Consider the following 18,077-nt stretch of genomic DNA (forward strand, 5'->3'; position numbering starts at 1 on the left):
AATTTGAGTCAGTCGCGGGAGTCCCTTATCGTCATCTGCCACTGGACCGCGCGGCCAGGCGCCAGCTTCATCAAGGATCACGCACAACACCAGAAAAACAACGTATCACAATTGCATGAGTCTCAACGAGATGCTTCCAACTCTCCATCAAGCCTGCAGAAATTTGGCTCCAGGTTGTGCGTCCGAGATGCGCAAAAAAGCGTCACCCAAATCGCTGGCCAGGCTCCGACGGGGACCCACTGGGGACACTCAATCATCATCACCACCAGCACTAATTTTCGTGTTGGCCCTAGAGCGCAAGGCAATGGAAATTGCATCAGATCACTCTATCCATTGTGCTTTGGTCGTTATCTACATTAAAAATCCAAAGTCGTCGCTTCTACTTGCTCAGTCCGGGTGAAAGTTGGCGGTGGACACTCAATCCAAACAACAGTATCACGCGTCTCTGTGCCTCTTCCAACCTCTTTGACGCTGTTTAAACCATAGACTGTGATAAAAATGTCTTGCCTTCCTTTCGGAAAACGCTGTCAATGGAGCCAGACAGTTTCCGCTGGTCGGCATATGGCGATTGTGACGGACCATTTGTTGCCGGGAACATTCGGACAACAGGAAAAAAAAGGCAAGTATTTGCATTGTTGGAATGTACCACTTGTCACCAAGGGCGCATATCACAATTGTATTTGCATCTAAAGTCGCGAGGAAATGTGTGGGAGGACCTGTCCCTGGCCGGTGACGGTGCGGGGCACGGCCTGGAAGTCACCTAGGACACTCGGCCACGACAACATCACGAAATCTTCGAAAAGATGCAGGATGCACTCAATTTATGGTTCTGGGCAGTGTACTAGTTTGAATGACAAAAGAAATTGATCATGCTGTTCTCTACGAAATTCTCTTGACACACATTGAAGCTCATGCCCAGCACCGAGCGGTCGTAAGAATAAACCGAACATGGGCAGTCCAATACGCCTCGTTTTGACTAGAAAAGGACACCAGAGCAAACAAAGCCTTCCCATCCTGCTGCCCAAGTCACCCTCCCGCTGCGTCTTTTCCTTCTGGCATCGTTGAATGCTCTCATGCAGTTCGTGGTCCGGCTTCCGAACCAAACCGCCATTGTGAGTGACGCCATAGCAACATCTGCGAGAACTGGCTGATGGGTGATGGCGCTCATCAGCCAGTTCTCCACATCCTCACTGCCTTCGGATGGACGCTGTTCATTACAGCCGAGTCCATGTCTTGGACATTGTACCTTTCGGGCAGCGTGGTATTGAACGGACGCATTGTTAGTCGAGTTCTGCCGTGGTGTGATGACAAGGGAGTTAGCCATGGAGTTCGTGTTTGATGGAAAAGCTTTGACTGACATTCATTTTGTTGAAGAACCTCAGATGGCTCTTGAACGAGCAAGTTGTTGTGACCCAAAGTCAGAAATCCAATGAAGCCAGCCTCAGAGACGGCCAGTGACTCATCCCCGCTGATGGTGCCAGCGACATCTTTGTTGATGTTGTTACTACTGTTGTTGTTGCTGGTACTGGTGCCGTTGTACAGCTGGTAAATGTAGTGGTGATGGTGGTGAGCTATTGGATGGCAAGTTAGCACTGCGTGGCGACCATGTTTATCTGCCTGCCATTGTCGCTATCTCCGAAGTCTTGCCCGAACGTCTGTTGCTGGCAACATGAATGACATCGAAGTAAATTTTGAGGTCTAAGATTCCTGGCTTACCTCGTGGTTTAGGGGGTTCCAACTGATGCTGTTTCTCGAGGGGAGCAATCAGCGGCCCTCCTTGTTGTGGAGGTTGTCGGAGACGCTTGCAAGAGGAGCTCTTGAGGTGTCCCTCGCGATTTGGATTGCGCTGGGAAGAGAAGACTCTTTGAAGACCTCAGAAAGGGCGTCATGAAGGTGACGTGTGGTTAGGTGGCGCTGTCTTGCTGAGAAGGGGCTGCGGCGGTACCGTAAGGTTTGGGGAGTGGAGGTATTGAGCTTCAGAGCCGCATGGAAGGCTCCGTCGCAAGTGGTGATTTGGACAATGTCCGCAAAGAAAAGAAATGTGAAGATCTTCATGATGGTGAGTTTAGGATAAGAAGTTGAGTCTTGCTCATCAATTATTGTGGAGGAAGTCTGTTCAGTTGTTTAGAATGCGTTGACGGAGGTATCGCTTTGAGCTGGGGAAAAAGGTCAAAGGTTGACGACAGGAATGGGACAGGTTTTAACCTGGAAAATCTCCTCATGGTCGAGGCAAAAGGTTCCTGCCGCCTACGACGAGTGTCCAAGGAAGTCACTGGCGAGCGTTTCAACATCTGACTATATCCTTGCCCACTGACTTCTTCCCCGGCGATTACGCGGCTACCCGACACTACCACTACCGCATCGAGACTCACCCTACAAGCGGAAGTCACATATCAAATCTTGTCTCTGCAAGTGGAAAGCCCGGGATCAACAGATGTAGAAGCCGTATTCGGTCTAGCTTCAGAATCAACCGTGACGTTCCTGCCTCTCTTCCTTCAAGTGACAGCAGACTGAGCCTGAACTGGGACAGGCCGACAGCGACTCCAGGTACTGGGGCGTGCCACAGCGCCACAAAGGGCTTGTTGAGACTCGGCGGGGCTGACCATCTGATCAACAAGGCTTTTGGACTATATACGCTGCAAAATACCTCCATGAGCGAATCTGGGCGCCCATTCTTGTCATCCTATTTCGATAGCAAACAGATTTTCAATAACTTGCTCGCTTCAATCATCCCAAGCCAGGGTTGGTGTCACCGTAAATGCAATACTGTGCAATAGATCAGGATAGAAAGGCCCAGATCGTCTGATGGAAAGGCAGGGCTGGCGTCATCTGGTTTGCTCCGGTCGTCTCGCACACCCAGGCGACCCCAAAAGTACCAAAGTCACTTCTCCCCTCATGGCACTCCTGCAGGCAGGGCTCCACCCTGATTTGCCCTCCCAGTCCCACACACTCTGTGCTTCTTTTCTTTTCTGCCGCCCTGCCTTTTAAACCCTTCCCTCTTCCTTTCCTTCCAACTTCTCTTCTTCTTGCTTCATATATCACCAAAACCTCCCCCGCCCTACCCAAGGGCGGCAGCCAGACATGGCGTCCCGTCGGGTATGTGATTATTTATGTTCAGGCAATGTTCGCCGCGCCTTCAACTGATTTACTGACCAACACCACGGTGGCCCAGCACACACCTGGCCCGTGATTGGGACCACCGACGGGGGCGCTACAGTAATGCCTTCTGTGGTAAACGGGATACGTGTCGTTGCAGGTATGCTCCAGTGGTGCATCTCATCTCACTCTTGTTCACCTGCTAACCTGCCTGTACAACAGCCCGCTGCCCTCGACCCCAAGAGAGGACGCTGCCAGGATGTGCACCCAGACCGTCCTAACCACCCGCCTCTGCAAAAAATGCGGCTCCCCCATGTCCAACGCCAAGTGCACCAGTCCTTGCGGTGGCATCGGCCACATGTCCCGTGAGATCTCCTCCTGTCTTCCATGTATCCCCAATCCAGCTAACCAAAGTTCCACAGGCGGCTGCGTCAACGGCTCCAAGTGCTACAACTGCGAATCCACCGGTGGGGTCAGTCTTCGCCCTGTTTTCACAAGACACCTCGACCGTCGCAGCATGCCTTTTCGGCCGGGGCGCCGCCCCCGAGCCCAACAAGCGCGCTCTTTACGTTGGCGGCCTCAACCCCCGCGTCACCGAGGACGTCCTGAGACAAGATCTTCAAGACCACCGGTCATGTCCAGAACGTCAAGATCATTCCTGACAAGGGCCGGTGGTGGTGCTCCCCGCCCCATCACCGGAGATCTGACGGGAAAACAATCGTAGAGGTAAGACTTCTTTGACTTCGCGTCTTTCAACAGCAACTAACAACTTCAATGACAGCGCCACTCCGTCCTGGGGAAAGAACGGCGACTTGAGCACACCGATATACGATATGTATAGGCCGCGGCGAGCGGGGGCAAGTGCCGGTTCGTCCATCGGCGGGTCTGTCTTGGAATACTGATGAGAGTTCGTCGGCGGTCTGTCTTGGAACAGGAGCTCCGTCACCGGGCTGTCCGGGTACGTCCTGGGCATTCGGAGACGGAAGCAGGGGATGCCTGTGTCCTTGACAGACCTGGGAGAGAGAGGTGGCTTGGCTTGTATGGTAGAGATAGAAAACAAGAAGAAACACTTCAAAACAACTTGCGTTGCTCAATTGGTGATTGCTGATGTGTCTTGTGACTTGCTGTGAATCACTCTGACTGCCGTTTTGTGTCATGGTCTAATGAGTCTTGTTGACTGCTTGGACTTGAGTGATGACATGTTCCCAGGCTCGCTTGGCACGGGGGGCAGGTTTGCAGTCAATCATCGCGAAGTCATCACGCTCACACATGGATGCCGGGTACCTTATGAATGAGTGTCGCTTGCCTCTTCGGACCAGGATTCTGTTTTGTTCTTCAAACCTGGAAGTTTGGTGATGCCGTATCTGGTTGTTGGCATATCTCAAAGGTGATGTTAGAACAGAGTCACGCAGAAATGGCTAAATGGGCAGTTATGGGCGAGTCATAGGCAAAGCTATTCGTGTGTGGTGTAGGTGGTCTGGTAACACCGTCAATCTAGACAGATCTCAAAAGTTGCTTGAAGTCAAAAGTGGCACCATCGTCGCCCACCTGTGGAACTGCACTCTGCCAAGAAGCAATTACGAAATGCAGTGCTGTTACGTTACTATCACAGCTGCCGCCAAATTCCCGCATGTGCAGATGATACACCATCTAAGTGTCATCGGTGGAACCCCGCGGTCTTTCCCAATCCGGCTTCTACGGTGGCATCTCAGCAGAGCCTCAAAACAACTACAACGATATCTCTTCACCTCCTTCTGCTACTCTTCATTGGAATTGAATTTGATGGATTGAACAACTTGGACGCATCAAGACGGGACTTTTGCACATCACAATATCGTCTTACCAGCCAAACACTCTTCGCTTCCAGTCATCGACGAGAACTGCAGGACGCCCACAGACCACAGTGCTTTACAGCAGGGCATACATGCTATCAGCGATGCAACAACAAGTTCCCCGGTAAACAGCGGCATCAAACACCTCGACATGGTATTGCAGATGCATGAAAACAATGCATGTTGCATTTGTCGTTCTCCATGATTCCATGTAAAGCAGAGTAAAACAGGCTGGATTCTGGACCTGCATAACCGGACATCGGTGGCTGAGTCTTTCGGCACAAGGGGTACCTTATAAAGCCAGGTTCAGCGGACGACAACTCACCTTTTCCTCTCATCATCTCTCAACACAAAAAACATCTTCATGACCAAGGGACCTCAGAGTTAGGGATGCTCTCTTTCTTCAAATGTTCTCTTCTGTTGTCTATCTACCTAATCTGTCCTAGTATTTGCAGCTGCCGAGATAGGTGTTCTTGGTGTTACCGGGATCAACCAAGCTACTCTATGCAAAAGAGAATGAGCATTAGTGAGCTAGAAGGACTCCCACCTTAGAGGAGCCCCTTTCCAAAGATCCCATGACACAAACTCGGCTTATTCTTCTTCAATGGACCCTCCACCCATATACACTGCACAATGCTGACCCAAGTGTATAGCCGTTATCGATCTTCTTCTTCCAGCTTCGGGAAGTGTTCGCGCAACGACAGCAGCGACACCACGAGCCCCGGAGCGCCATGACAGAACTACCCCAGTCCCTTGCCGGTATGCGCAAAATGTCTTTTATGCTCGGTGGTGTTACGATCCAATCGTTGAGCCTCATGTAAGCTAGATAGATTGACCAATCAGATAGGACCCGGGGTTGAAGACCAGTATATAAGAAGGCCTCCCGGCCTTCGTTATACCTGGTTCTTCAGCAAGCAATAGCTATCACAACCTACCAGTACCTTTTGGCTACTACTCCGTTACTCTATTGTTCTATCCCAGCGATAATACTCCTGTGCTTGTAACGGTTCGTCACAGGTGGTTCCCTTGGACACAAAGTTCCCCGGGAGGCATAAGACGGAAACATCATGTTCACAGGGGCGGCTAGACTTCAGGTAGCCATGGTTGGCAGTCGAGAGAATAGTCTCAAGGCCCCTCGGCCGGCGCTGTTGAGGGAGCGCGCGCGAGGAGTGCCGGCAGCACAGATGCCTCTGACTGTGAGAGGGAAGAAGAGCCCGAGATGGAACTTGTGATTGAGGGGATACGCTGAGGAAGGGTGCTCGGCTTCAAGTTCTTCACCTCAAGGATGTAAGCCCTGCTTCGCCTATATTTCCCAGTGGAATGGTCCGCCTAACAAGTGGGTAGGTATTTACTGGGTTTTTTGACGGTTCATGTTGGCTGAGCCTGTTTGCCGCTGCTGCGGGAGAAGCCACCGCCACTACAACTGAGGTTGACAAGCTCCCGATCTCTGAGAGCTCTGTCTGGTACAGACTTTCAGGACTGATGAACTAGGAGACTCCAGTCCAATTGAGGATGGAGAGGAGACGAACTCTCTGCCGGACCTAGTGTGATTGGTGGCTCGGGCGTTGACCACCTGTATTGTTCTCCAGTAGGCCAGACATCGTTTTTTCTTCTCTGTGAAGAGCGCCTTGGCTTCCTTCATGTTGTTCAACAGAGGCATTGGCAGATGCCTTGGCCCCGAAGTCGATTGTCGCATGACGCGCGGCAGAATTCAGCTCCTTTGAGTCGACTGTCCAGTGGCTTTATGCCTTAGTTGGAGTCCTCGTCGAATGATGGTTCTAGGATTAGGAAATCCTGACGATCGCGGTTTCGAGTCTGCTCGTCCTGGGGGATGTCGATGTTGAGGTTCTCACCTGGGAGTTGGTACTCGGGATCGGGGTATTCAACATCGGGTCCCTCAACTTCATTGTGCTGGACCCCGGTGTAATTGCCAACGTCATTCTGCTCAGCCGGATCTAAATCAAGCTCAGAGTCCTCAACAGGATTTCTATCCCCATCCCTGGACCAAGCCCACAAACAACCTCTCAGCCTCCTAACCAACTCCCTCGCCTTGATCTCATGTCCCACTCGCACATAGGCCAAACTGCACTCCGGCTCCTGCCCAGGCAGGCAAGTGTTCCACGGCTTAAGAACCTGGTCCCGATCAACCCACTGTAAGATTAACCGAATGACGTTGCGGGATCTGCTTTCCGGTACGCCTTCAGGGAACAGAGGTATGTCCAAGTGAGCCTCCATAACTCTCTTCCAGGTATCGAAGTACTGTGGGAGCCAGGAGCAAGTGCAAGCCTGCGAGGTCTCTTCTCGCACTTGCGCGTCCCACCTGGCCTTTGTGGCGTCGGACAAATTCTCTGTGACTCTGGCTGGAAGCTGAGAGAGAGGAAGTGGCAGCAGACAATGGGGAGGAAAGGGCGCTTCGCGGTAGAGGACGTTGTAGAACAGGAAGAGAAGGCGGATGGCTGGGGCGGAGAAGTGCTCTATTTCGTCTGTTTAAGAGGACAAGGGAAGGTGTTAGTGGTTCTGCCATAATACCGTTCGTAGTCCTAGACGGGGAGGTGGTGGATGGACTTACTGAGGATATATCTCTCCTCGTCCGTCAACTCGTTCTCAAGATGCAGGTTGTGGCCGCGTCGGATGTCTTCTGTCATATGGGCCCAGAAGGCGTCCCCCAGTCTCTTGGTGAGGTTAACACTCAGCTGATAGAAGACATCCCGTTGACCGAAGTAGAAGGCAGCCTTGACCAGCTTCCATCAGTCAACGTTGTTTTCGACGATGATTTGGCGACCGTTCCTCTCATACAAGAGCCATGCTCACGCAAAATGCAACAGTGAGAATGTGTTCGAAGTTGGATCCGCCACGCCAATGTTGAACTCCAAGTCGTGCACCGTCTTTGCGATTCGGAGCAAGAAGTCGAGCTCGAGGAAGTTCACATTCGAACCTGAAGCGGGGATGGCCATGTGCCCGCTGTGGCATGCTTGGAGGATCAGGAAGAGCGCCTCAGTATCGACGTCTGAGACGCCGACCTTGAAGAGTCTCTGTTGGTCATCAGTTCTGGGAATGTTCTGGATGCACCTATCGCTGAAGAGCCTCTTGTAGAACGAGGAGTTCAGGTATAGGTGGCATTAATGGATCCGGAACACACGCTCGATATCATCGTTGGGGAAGGTGGTGAGGATGGTGTCACCGTCACGGTCAAAGTTGGTGGGTTCTACAGTCTGGTAGAAAGTCCGGTGCAAACTCCAATCGGGGAATCCAGAGGAGCGGGCACTTGACGAGGTGCTTTGCGAAGGAATTTGGTCGCTCATTTTGCCGGATTTGGTAACGAAAGCTTCAATGGTAATGCCGTTGGAGATGGCTTTCTGGCGCTTTGCTTGAAGTAATAGAGAAGGCGAAGAGGTAGACGGCGACGAAAGAGGAGAAGTGATGGTAATGGAATCAACGAGGGGAAGAGATGCGGGTCTCGAGATGTTAGAAGATGGAAAAAGGGAAGTAGAAGTATATAAGGCTGGAGTGACAGGGCTCTCTCGAACGCTTTGGACACTGCTGGAACGAAAGTGGAAGTGGAGATTGACGCGCCGCGAAGGTCGAGTGAAGGGAAGAATAGTCCCTCGGGAGGTACCTGCCTCGCCAAATCCCTCCCGCCTTCACTTCTCCGTCCTACCAGGCGGCCTTTTCTCCACCAAATCAGGTACTATATACTCGTCGGCGCTTGAAAATTTCTGTTCAGCAACAACCAACTCCTCTTTACAGCCTGTATCCTTCCAAACAGCGCGTCATCTTCCTTCTCGACATACAGCCACGAGCATACCACCTCCCTCTCTCTTTTCAGCAATGTCGCAACCTAACACCACCCTAATCATGCCTGCTCGCTATGATCACCTCCGCAAAGCTCTCCAAGCCTACAGGGACGACCCGCTGGTTGAGTCCTTCCTGTCTGGAGCGCGAGACATCATCTTCGACGCAGACGGCGACCTCATCCTCACCGTCGGCGACGAACATGACTCGCGCAACTTCCGCGTCCGCTCTTGCCTACTCCGCCAGCATAGCTCCCGGTTTGACAGCCGGCTCGGACCAATGTGTGTAGAAGCGTCGATTTCCAACGATCCCATCAGGTGCAGCATTCGTTATGACGATGTTTCCACCTTCTTCTTCCTTGTCCTCTACCTGCACCGTAACATCTGGTGCAGCAGTCCTCTTCCCCTAAAGACACTCGTTCGCTTTGTGCGGACGACTTACTTTTCCCAGTTCGACAAGGAGTTGCCCGACGGGAACTCCCCGCTCCGAAAGGCTCTTGAGCATTGCCTGGCTTCTACCTCTGCGAGGCTTGACGAGGACGAGATGGCCAGCAAGTGGACGCTGATGAAGTGCGCCTTCTTCGTTGGTGATCGTGCTTCCTTCGCGCGCGTTGATCTTGAGCTTGTCCGAAGGCACGCGGGATCCCTTTGGGATCTGGAAGCCCAGCTAGGAGAGCTCCTCGGGCAAGACGAGGGTCAGACCACTTATCTACATGTCCCTGAGGATAGAGACAGTGTTGGAGGCACGTGCACGGGTGCCATTCACGCACACCACGCCACGCACGGCCTCTCTTCCTGGCATTTTAGCCCTCCAGACCTCTCCACAGATTCTTTCTCCTTCTAGCAACTCAATACAACCATCAACTGCTTCATTTTCGTTGCCTTGTGCGTCGCACAGACAGTCAGTTACTGCGGGTGCTTTGTAAGTCGAATGCCACAGTGAAACACTTCCCGGTATCAAAATATCCTCTGTTCTAACATCCTCTCCTCACAGCTGGACTTACGCAACTCCGCCGCAAATACCGCGACGAGCTCAACGCCCTCTACTTCGGAGACATCTACGACCTCCTCTTCGACGAGACTTATTTCCCAGAAGACAACCTGCTAGACATCCCCCGCTGCCCTCACGCTCATCGACGTCGACATCCCCCGCTGCCCTCACGCTCATCGACGTCGACATGTCTACATCTACCGAGAACACAGCACCAGTTACTGCCAAATCCATGACCAGCACGAGCACGAGCCATGAGGTTGCGAAGCAGTGTACCTGCGGCTGACTCCCGACCTACTACAACTCCTGGTTCGAACTAGTGGACTCCTCCAGCTTTCGCTTCCCGCTCAACACAGAGAGCCACTCGCTTGACATGGCATACCTGCCATTCCGCAAGTTTCTCCTCAACTCCCGTGGCGAGGAGGCCGTTCAAAGGCCGTGGATTGACTGTCCTGTCGATAAGAAGCCGAAGGAGTGCGAGATGAGCCCACGGGAACATCATCGCGCGGGAAAAGATCTTTGTAGAGAACCGGCGAAGGCGTGGGCGGGTTGGAGCAGGAAATGAAGATTTTGGTTATGTCTTGGGGTGAGAGGAGGGAGTTGACGTTGGAGTGGAAGCCTTGGAAAATGGAGAAGGAGAGCGAAACGGAGGGCTTCCATTACCAGTAGTGGCAGATAAAGCGGGTTTTCTCTTTTGCTGTCTTTAATGGACTGGATTGAATGGTTCGGGTGGCAAAGATGGGGGGCAACAACCCGGGATTAAGGGATAGGGGCACGATTCAGGACATCAGGGGTGAACTTATGGTGTTGAAGAAGCTTAAGAGGACATGATACTGAGAGACCCGGGAGATTCATGCCACTCTAATAAAGAGTTTGGTCATACACCCAAGCTTCAGAGAATGGCATCAATTCTAGAAAGAAATACATCTATCAAATTCAAGCAATCTATACCTCTACATGATGCGTCCCTTGTTAGAGGTAGACTATTCGGTCATGGGAGGAAGAGTGTCACCCAGAAAGGCTTCCAGAGATGCACCTTGCCCTTATACCCCTACAGATATGCGTATGGGCATGACACCGGACTCTGTCCTTTCTCGTTATGCCGAACTCAACTGACATATTCTGCCATGACTCATGAGCAGAATGGCATAAGTTCATGTCTATGAGCATCTCCGCAACAAATCAACACGCGCTACAATCAAGGCAGAAGCACAACATGAGCTGAGGTGTACAGAGGACCTGATAAAGTCACATACCTAAGGGACGCGGCCTCTAGAAACTTCTAGCCCCTTTTACCTCCAGTTTTTTTTTTTATGTTTGCAATAATCCACATCTTTCCGCCCATGTCCTTTGGCTCGGGTAGTACCTTGTTCCTTCCAAGCACAGGTCCGAGCAACATCCGCTTCCAGACAGGCCGGCGGTGACTTACGTCAAAGTATACTGTGTAAGAGAAGACTCCAGGTTGATATACATACCTAAGTGGCTGTGAGGATCTGCTCAGACTGCTCTGTACATGTGCTCAGTGGTTCTCGGTGCCCTCGGAGAGGATGTTCTCCCAAACTCCGAACACAAAAGGCACTAGAACTTCATGTTCCGAGGACATGGCGCGAGAGGACGGGAGGCAAAGAATGTTAGCCTGAGTGGTAGGAGCAGCAATATGGAGGCGTGAGTGGTACTCTGAGACTCTGGGAGACCATGGTCCGAGGGGGAAGTTGCCCTGTGGTAATGGGAGAAGAAGAAACGGCATAAGAGTCCTGATGTATGAGATTTGAAGTGGTGTCAGACCCTGGGCAATAAGAGCGGTGGTTGTTCCGGTATTACTTCGGTGGTATGGGCTTAGTTTGGGGTCTGCCTCTTGGGCTTCATGTTGCGGCGGACCAAAGTCCATGGTACCCCAGATCGAACAAGGCAGCCGTGAAAGCTCCGGAGACTGGTGGTTCCGGAGACTGGTGGTGCTCCCCGCAGTACAATGCTAAGATGCTTCCAAACTGGGACATAACCGTCTGAGCCTTAAAGTAGCGCATGGCCTCATCCAGTTGAGCGCCGGTCATGTTGTTTATGCTGACTGGTGGTTTCCCCACGGGCACATGGCTAGCATACACATGTGGCACATGTGGGTGGGAGCACAAAAGTCCTCAAGAGACCTGCATGGTCAATGTCTGCTCCTCCATATAGTGGTTGAATGCGGGTTCCATGTCCGTGGCCACGGACCGACTGAGGCCGTCCATGGCATGTCAGGGGCGCTTAGTGGCCTGGTGGAATTCGCCTTATGAGGCATTGGTGCCAGCTCCCCCCCCCCCCCCCCCCTCGGGGGCGGTGTGCGTAATCCTGTACCCTTTGTCGCGGGCTGTCTGGACGCCGGGCAACTTGGGGCCGGACATAGAGGGTTGGGCGGTTGGGACCGTTGATAATCAGACCGTCACTCTCTGGTGCTGGTTCTGGTTACTCTGCACCCACGTTCCCCAAGGGACATGTGCCGAACCCGATGTAGAGGTAGATGGCTGGCTGTGAACCGGGTCTTGGGAAGACTAAGACGTATACACCCAATTCGTCCGGTGGGAATGGGTTTGGTAGAGACTTCAGGAGGTTGAGTGGGATGCCCAAAGGACCAGGAATGTTGGGCGCAGGTGTTGGTGCTGGTTGGGCGAGACGGAATACAGGTGGAGTGCATGATCGTGAAAGGCGGCGGCGGCGATGGTTGATGCACCTGGTGTTGGTGGTGGTGCCGGTGATAGAGCAGTGGTGCTAGTGATAGAGCGATGAGATCAACCTTCAGATGAAACACTTCGCTTTTTATCCCCCAAGACAACCAGTTGTCGAACGGATATGTTTTGGATGACGAGATTTTATCTGGCAAGTATCAGTCCAAGCTCAACAGGTATCTCCTAACGGTAGGTTTTCTCCAAAGCCTCCTCCCACAGCCGACGTCTCGTCGTTTCGAGTTCAGCGCCTCGAAGGTAGGCCGGGCGAAGACCTTCGCCCCATGCATCATGGGAGCCCAAGCCCCGGTAAGGTACCTTATGGAGTTGCTCCATGTGGTTGTGGCTGCCCGGTGTTCGTGAACATGGTGTGAACCGTTTCTCGGACAACGGCGATATCTCACTGGCCAGGGGCACTACATGGCGACGGCGCTCACTCAGGGGCCATCGAAACCATCAAATCATGATCATCCACCAGGCCACACCAGATGAATGCCCCTGCCCCTGCCCATGAGACGAAGCGGCCCAGACCAAGAGCAGCCAAAAGCAGCCTACTCGATGCACTCCAACAACATGACATCCAACCGCAAAACCTTTTCTGTCCTCCGGCTCCGGCTCCGGCTCCGGCTGAGGTTCGGGTTCCGGCCCAGCCGCCTAAACCGCCCCAACCGCTCCAAAGCGCCGGAAACAGAAGAACGAAGAAGAAAAAGGCAAAGGAGAAGGAGACAGTTAGTTCCCGCCCTATCCTACCTAATCAGGACTTCTTTAGGAGCTACCCTCCGCGCACACCCAAAAACTCCCCGCGCACACCCATCAAGTACACTCTTTGGGGTCACTTGAAGAAATAGCAGGTTTTACAATTAGGTATACCGGTTTTCCTTGTATACCCTTCTTTATTATACCTATTCCAAGTGTCCCAAAGCTTTTTCAAGATACATCTGGCCTTCTTTATAGCTATTGGTGATGGTAAACTTACTAATAGGTACTTAATTATTACTTATCTTTCAAACTGCAAAATACAGTCAACAACAGCAAATTAGAACAATCGAAAGTAATAGAGTCTTATAAAAAACTTGAGAGTTTCTTAGAAAGTCTTTTTTATAGAGTATTTGAGAGGAAAAAATGCGAGTATGGTCAACTTGGCTGCCTTGGGGGTTTTTCATGGGTGTGCGCGGGGAATTTTTGGGTGTGCGCGGAGGGTAGCTCTTCTTTAGGCCCTCCCTCGGCCTCCAGCCTATTGTACCACATCCGGAGTCCGGACAGGGAATGATCGCACAAGCCAGCCAGTGACAAAGCCATCATAACCCCAGCCTCCACCCTTCAGTGAAAATCTCGACCCGATAACATGCCCCTGCGTATCTAGGGACGGGGCATGGAGAAAGGGCTGGACTCACTGGAGTCACTAACAAAACTACCTTTACTAAGGAGTCCAGCCCAGCCCTTCCTCTGCTCCCCTTCCCCTCCCTCCACCAAAACACCGATCAGGTTCATGTTCACGACTGGACTTCGCTTGGGAGTTGGGATGTCGACTGTGTATCTGGGAAGAGCGAGGATGTATGTATGACACAACTCCCTCTACACAATGCGGATCCAGTTCAAAGCTGGGCCCCGTAAGACTGGAGGTCGTTCTGGTGTTACCTAACCAGAGGTACCTCTATTATCCAAGGCCGCCGCTGTCTTACCGGGCAGTGGCCTGTCTCATGTCGTCCCAGATGAGTATGACCGGCAAGTGAAGTGCTTGATGCTGTAGATTAAGGTCTTAACCATCACTGGCTATAGGCAGGAAGATTTAGAGAGTCAAGAGTGTGTGGGAGATATCGGGAAGGGCTCTCGTATGGATCCCTGAATACGAATGTATAGCCTCCTCTTCTGGACATGAACACTTGTTTCGGGATTGTGTTCTGGCCTTTGGACATTCGGTGGACTTTGGGTGGTGTGTAGTGTATGCTGAGCGTTTGTCTTGGTTGTCTGTCCCGTCTTCACTGCCACTGGTTACAACTGGCTAATGCGAATGTCGTCCATAGATAAGGTATCTGAGAGTCAGATAAATTGTTAGGACGCAGAAGGGACGGCCAAGATTCATTGTACAGGCTGTGATACTTGTCAGTGAGTAAAGTTGTGATAAGAAGATACGTTTTCACTTCTCGTAGTGCTGTTCCATATTGTGTAGGCTGTGATCACTCGATAAGCATCGTTTAATATCAAGTCCCTATCACTGACGTCAACTCATCCACTCATCGGGGCTTTATTGAAACTCCACCGTTCTCCAGCAAGTGGAACATTCTGATACTCCTGCTGCTACACTGACAACTGAACGAAGTGGGCATTACTCCTTCTCCAGTTACCATGGAGGTCGGACCAGCGCTGTAAACAAGTCAAATCAAGTTAAATAGGGGGTTTCAATTTGCTTGAGTGGGGCGGACTTTGTGGCCGATTTGTTTACTTGCTTGCTTGGTCAAGTTGGTCAAGTAATTGTTAAGAATGGATCTCACCTATAACCTTAACCCTCTTCCGGCTTCGCTTCTCGAAGTCTGGATAGCGGGCGAGATGGACCAGTTTTACTACAAGAAAAAAGATTCTGCCGGGCGGCCAAGTAGACCAAGTAAGTCAAGTAGGGGTCCCCAACTTGAACAGCGGGGTGATCTCAACTTGTTTACTTAATTTACTTACTTACTTGACTTGCTCCACACCTACTTGACTTATTTACAGCGCTGGGTCGGACAGCTTCAGAACCCCGTCCGAATGCAGTGATAAGAAGTCATCTTGCACCAAGTAGGGGTCCATGTCAAAATTGTGCAACAGTACAACATGAAATGAATCATGTCCAATCTATTTGCAGTGGAGTCTACCACAGCTGGCCCAAAAAGGGGGTCCTATCCAAAATGCCCCCCTGTCCATCTTTCCCTTCTATCCGAAGCATCCGAGCTTCCCCAAACCCAAAGTGTGAGAAAAAGATGAATGCCAAATGCAAAACAATGAAAATGCTCGCGTAATTGCGTGATTGATCGCCGAACTCCATCTGTAAAACCGAGAAACCGAAAAGAGAAGAAGGAAACCATTAAGAAACTGGGGCCAGTCTGAGGCCGTAAAATCCGTAAATCAAGCAGTAAGAAGACCTGGGAATGCCCTCAGTGTGTCTGTCTTCTTACTCCACCAGATCCCGGATGGAAGGAATAAGGAAACAAGAGGCTGGTGGTCCACTGAGTCCTCTCCAAGCCGGGAAAGAAGGGACAGTCGTGTGTGTCTTTGCATCTTCAACAAGGTGGCTTCATTGTGGCGTCTGGCGTTCAATGGGTCTCCTTGCTGATGACCTCCTCACGCTCCAGACCGGCGGGCCTGGTGACGGAGAGGTGCTTGGGGAAGGCCTTGACGATTCCACCACCAGGGCACTCCATGAAGGGGTTGGGGTCGGAGACCTGGTCGAGGTTGCCGAAGGTGTGGTTGACGCCACGGTGGGAAGCCTCATCAGCCTGTGAATTGTTAGTATAGAACGAGCTTGCAGGAGTGAGTGATGAAACCTACCCTGACGTAGAGGATGAGATCCTTCATGGTCCTGTGACCCTCGGGCATGTTCCAGTAACGGACAGCAAGATCGGGGATACGGAACTTGGGGTCAGACCACTTCTTAAGGCAGCCATGGTCAAGCTCAAGCAGGCAGCGGGTGTAAGTGTGAACAGCCTCTTCCTCAAGGTAGCCGACGAAGCGGTGGCAAATCTTGGGAGAGAAGAGGTAAGAGATGAACATGGCGTTGTAGAAGACGCCCTGAGCACCAAGAACGACAAGTCTCATAAACCAGCCGGGCTTGTACATCTCAAGGAAGGTGAGGAGATGCATTCTCTCGTTGTAAGACTCCTCGAGAAGAGACTTGATCCAGCCCTGGTCGGGCTGGAAACGGCGAATGGACTGGAGGTGGCGCAAGCTGCCAGCAACCATGCCGGGAACACCAGCAATGGACTCAAGGAAGATGAAGCGAACGAGCTAGCGTTGTTAGCACAGAACGTGGTCAGATAGTTGAGGATGAACCTACCCATTGACGCTCAGTCAAGGGCTTGCTGGCAGCTAAAGCAGTCGTGGGGTTCTTGGAGTCGACCTGTTGCTCAGGGCGCATGCCGGTGACGAGATCCATCCAGAATCTTGAACATAAGTTAGCATTGGATGACAGGAAGATTCAGGACGAGTACGAACCTGCAAGTGCGGACAATCTTCCAGGCAATCCAGTCACCGAAAGTCCTAGGCTCACGATGGCTGGGAACAACGTTCAGGAGAACATTCTCATTCCAGCCATCGTGGGGCCACGTGAGTGGCAGATGAGCAAAGGCTTGCCCTTCATTAGCCTCCGCAGTCGCAGCCGAAGGTGTACCAGCGCGAGTGGCAGGAACTGCAGGAGAGACGGGGCCGGTAGGAATGGCGATAGCCGGCTTCTCGGAGGTTTTGCTTGTTGAGATGGCACGGGGATGACGGAGAGCAGCGTAGCCGACAAACGGGGCGGGTGTGAAGAAGGACGAGCCAGCAGACACGCCCTTGGCGAAGAGCCGGAGCTTGGAGCGGTCTGGGAGACGATGGGCCATGGTTGCTGATGCTGTGAGTTTGCGACAGAAGAAGGAACGACTGTGATTCAGATGACGTCTCACTCTTTCAAGATCTCAGGGGACATCGCGAGGAAGGGGGGACGAGGCAGAAGAAGCTTTATACAGATGAGCCACGGCCGAAGCATTGGGCAGCTCCATCACACAGAAAATCCGTATACACTTGGATAAGAATCGCGACGCGATGGAGCTATGACGAACACAGGGCACACCCGAGGATCGCCGTGGCGGAGGGTGTGTGGAAACGAAAAGAGGCCGGAGTGGGACTTGATTCATGAAAGACTGGATCTCATGTGGGAACCCGAAAGGACGAGATGAACGGTCAGAGAGTGCTGTGTATTCCTTTGATTCGAAGGGCCTTGTTCCGGCGTTCCATAGCTTCCCTTGTCCCTATCTCATGCGCTATTCCGGGAAACATGCTCCATGACTTGAGAGGGGTTCATCGGTGTTGGCGGCGGTCGAAGAACATGCTGATGTGTACCAGGCCAACCGAGCTCTGACTGGCTCGAGGGTCTTGTCTGGGTTGCAACGGGAAGAATGATCCAGGCCTCCATGTCTTGGACCCTACCACCGCCTGGTTAAGCATAGATCTCCTTCTGATAATCAACGGCCAACGATCTTGGGTGTGTCTCGGGACTGGTGACTGGTGGTGGTGCATGTGGTTCTTCCAGAAGTTTGGGTTCGCCTGAAACATGTGAAAGTCGATTGGTTGAGGCTTGTGATGGGGTCAGCATTTGGACTGTTTGACACTTGACAGTTGGCTTGTGGTTGGAGCCCGGGATGTTCGGGAGTATGGAAGGAGTGGAACGGGTGGAGGAGGGAAAGGGGATGACCCATGTGAATGTCCCGGGACGAGGACAAGCTCGCATGGCGATCATCGTCATTTTGGCCTTGTATTCAGCCGCAGAGCTTGGCATGACTTTTGTGATGTCGTGAAAGGGCTGAAGCGCATGATGGTGAACGTCCAGGTGTTTTCATCGTGAAAAGAGGCCGAGATGGTTGAAGATGTTTGTGCATATGGACATGTGTTCTGAGCATTTGAGTTTCCATGTGTTGAACTCTGACAAATTGCAGGGTAGTCA

General features: G+C 52.1%; 4 protein-coding genes across 4 annotated transcripts; 2 read left to right on the forward strand and 2 right to left on the reverse strand.

Moving 5' to 3' along the window:
* Positions 1-3,081: 3,081 nt before the first annotated feature.
* On the forward strand, positions 3,082-3,820 carry SMAC4_08416 (uncharacterized protein; the record flags this gene model as incomplete). Its single annotated transcript, XM_066090795.1, has 3 exons — positions 3,082-3,096; positions 3,319-3,461; positions 3,613-3,820. The coding sequence occupies 3 exons, from the start codon at positions 3,082-3,084 to the stop codon at positions 3,818-3,820; spliced, it is 366 nt and encodes a 121-aa protein (XP_065946631.1).
* A 2,857-nt stretch (positions 3,821-6,677) lies between these two features.
* SMAC4_08417 (uncharacterized protein) lies at positions 6,678-8,230 on the reverse strand (the record flags this gene model as incomplete). Its single annotated transcript, XM_003344888.1, has 3 exons — positions 6,678-7,411; positions 7,498-7,669; positions 8,066-8,230. The coding sequence occupies 3 exons, from the start codon at positions 8,228-8,230 to the stop codon at positions 6,678-6,680; spliced, it is 1,071 nt and encodes a 356-aa protein (XP_003344936.1).
* A 526-nt stretch (positions 8,231-8,756) lies between these two features.
* On the forward strand, positions 8,757-9,563 carry SMAC4_08418 (uncharacterized protein; the record flags this gene model as incomplete). The annotated part of the gene is made up of 1 exon (XM_003344889.2): positions 8,757-9,563. The coding sequence occupies one exon, from the start codon at positions 8,757-8,759 to the stop codon at positions 9,561-9,563; it is 807 nt and encodes a 268-aa protein (XP_003344937.1).
* A 5,564-nt stretch (positions 9,564-15,127) lies between these two features.
* SMAC4_08419 (uncharacterized protein) lies at positions 15,128-17,445 on the reverse strand. The gene is made up of 4 exons (XM_003344890.2): positions 16,595-17,445; positions 16,437-16,542; positions 15,932-16,387; positions 15,128-15,879 (listed from the first exon to the last, which is right to left on the reverse strand). Exons 1-4 carry the CDS (start codon positions 16,975-16,977, stop codon positions 15,697-15,699), a joined length of 1,128 nt encoding a protein of 375 aa, XP_003344938.1. The 5' UTR covers positions 16,978-17,445; the 3' UTR covers positions 15,128-15,696.
* Positions 17,446-18,077: the final 632 nt, after the last annotated feature.

The sequence above is a fragment of the Sordaria macrospora genome, chromosome 3 (assembly GCF_033870435.1).
Source record: "Sordaria macrospora chromosome 3, complete sequence".
Lineage (NCBI taxonomy): Eukaryota > Fungi > Ascomycota > Sordariomycetes > Sordariales > Sordariaceae > Sordaria > Sordaria macrospora.

Coding starts and splice junctions, on each gene's coding strand:
- SMAC4_08419 (XM_003344890.2), bottom strand. CDS start 16,977: ATGGCCCATCGTCTCCCAGACCGCTCCAAGCTCCGGCTCTTCGCCAAG. Junction 16,388..16,436: donor CCTTGACTGAGCGTCAATGG/GTAGGTTCATCC, acceptor TAACAACGCTAG/CTCGTTCGCTTCATCTTCCT. Junction 15,880..15,931: donor ATCTCATCCTCTACGTCAGG/GTAGGTTTCATC, acceptor AACAATTCACAG/GCTGATGAGGCTTCCCACCG.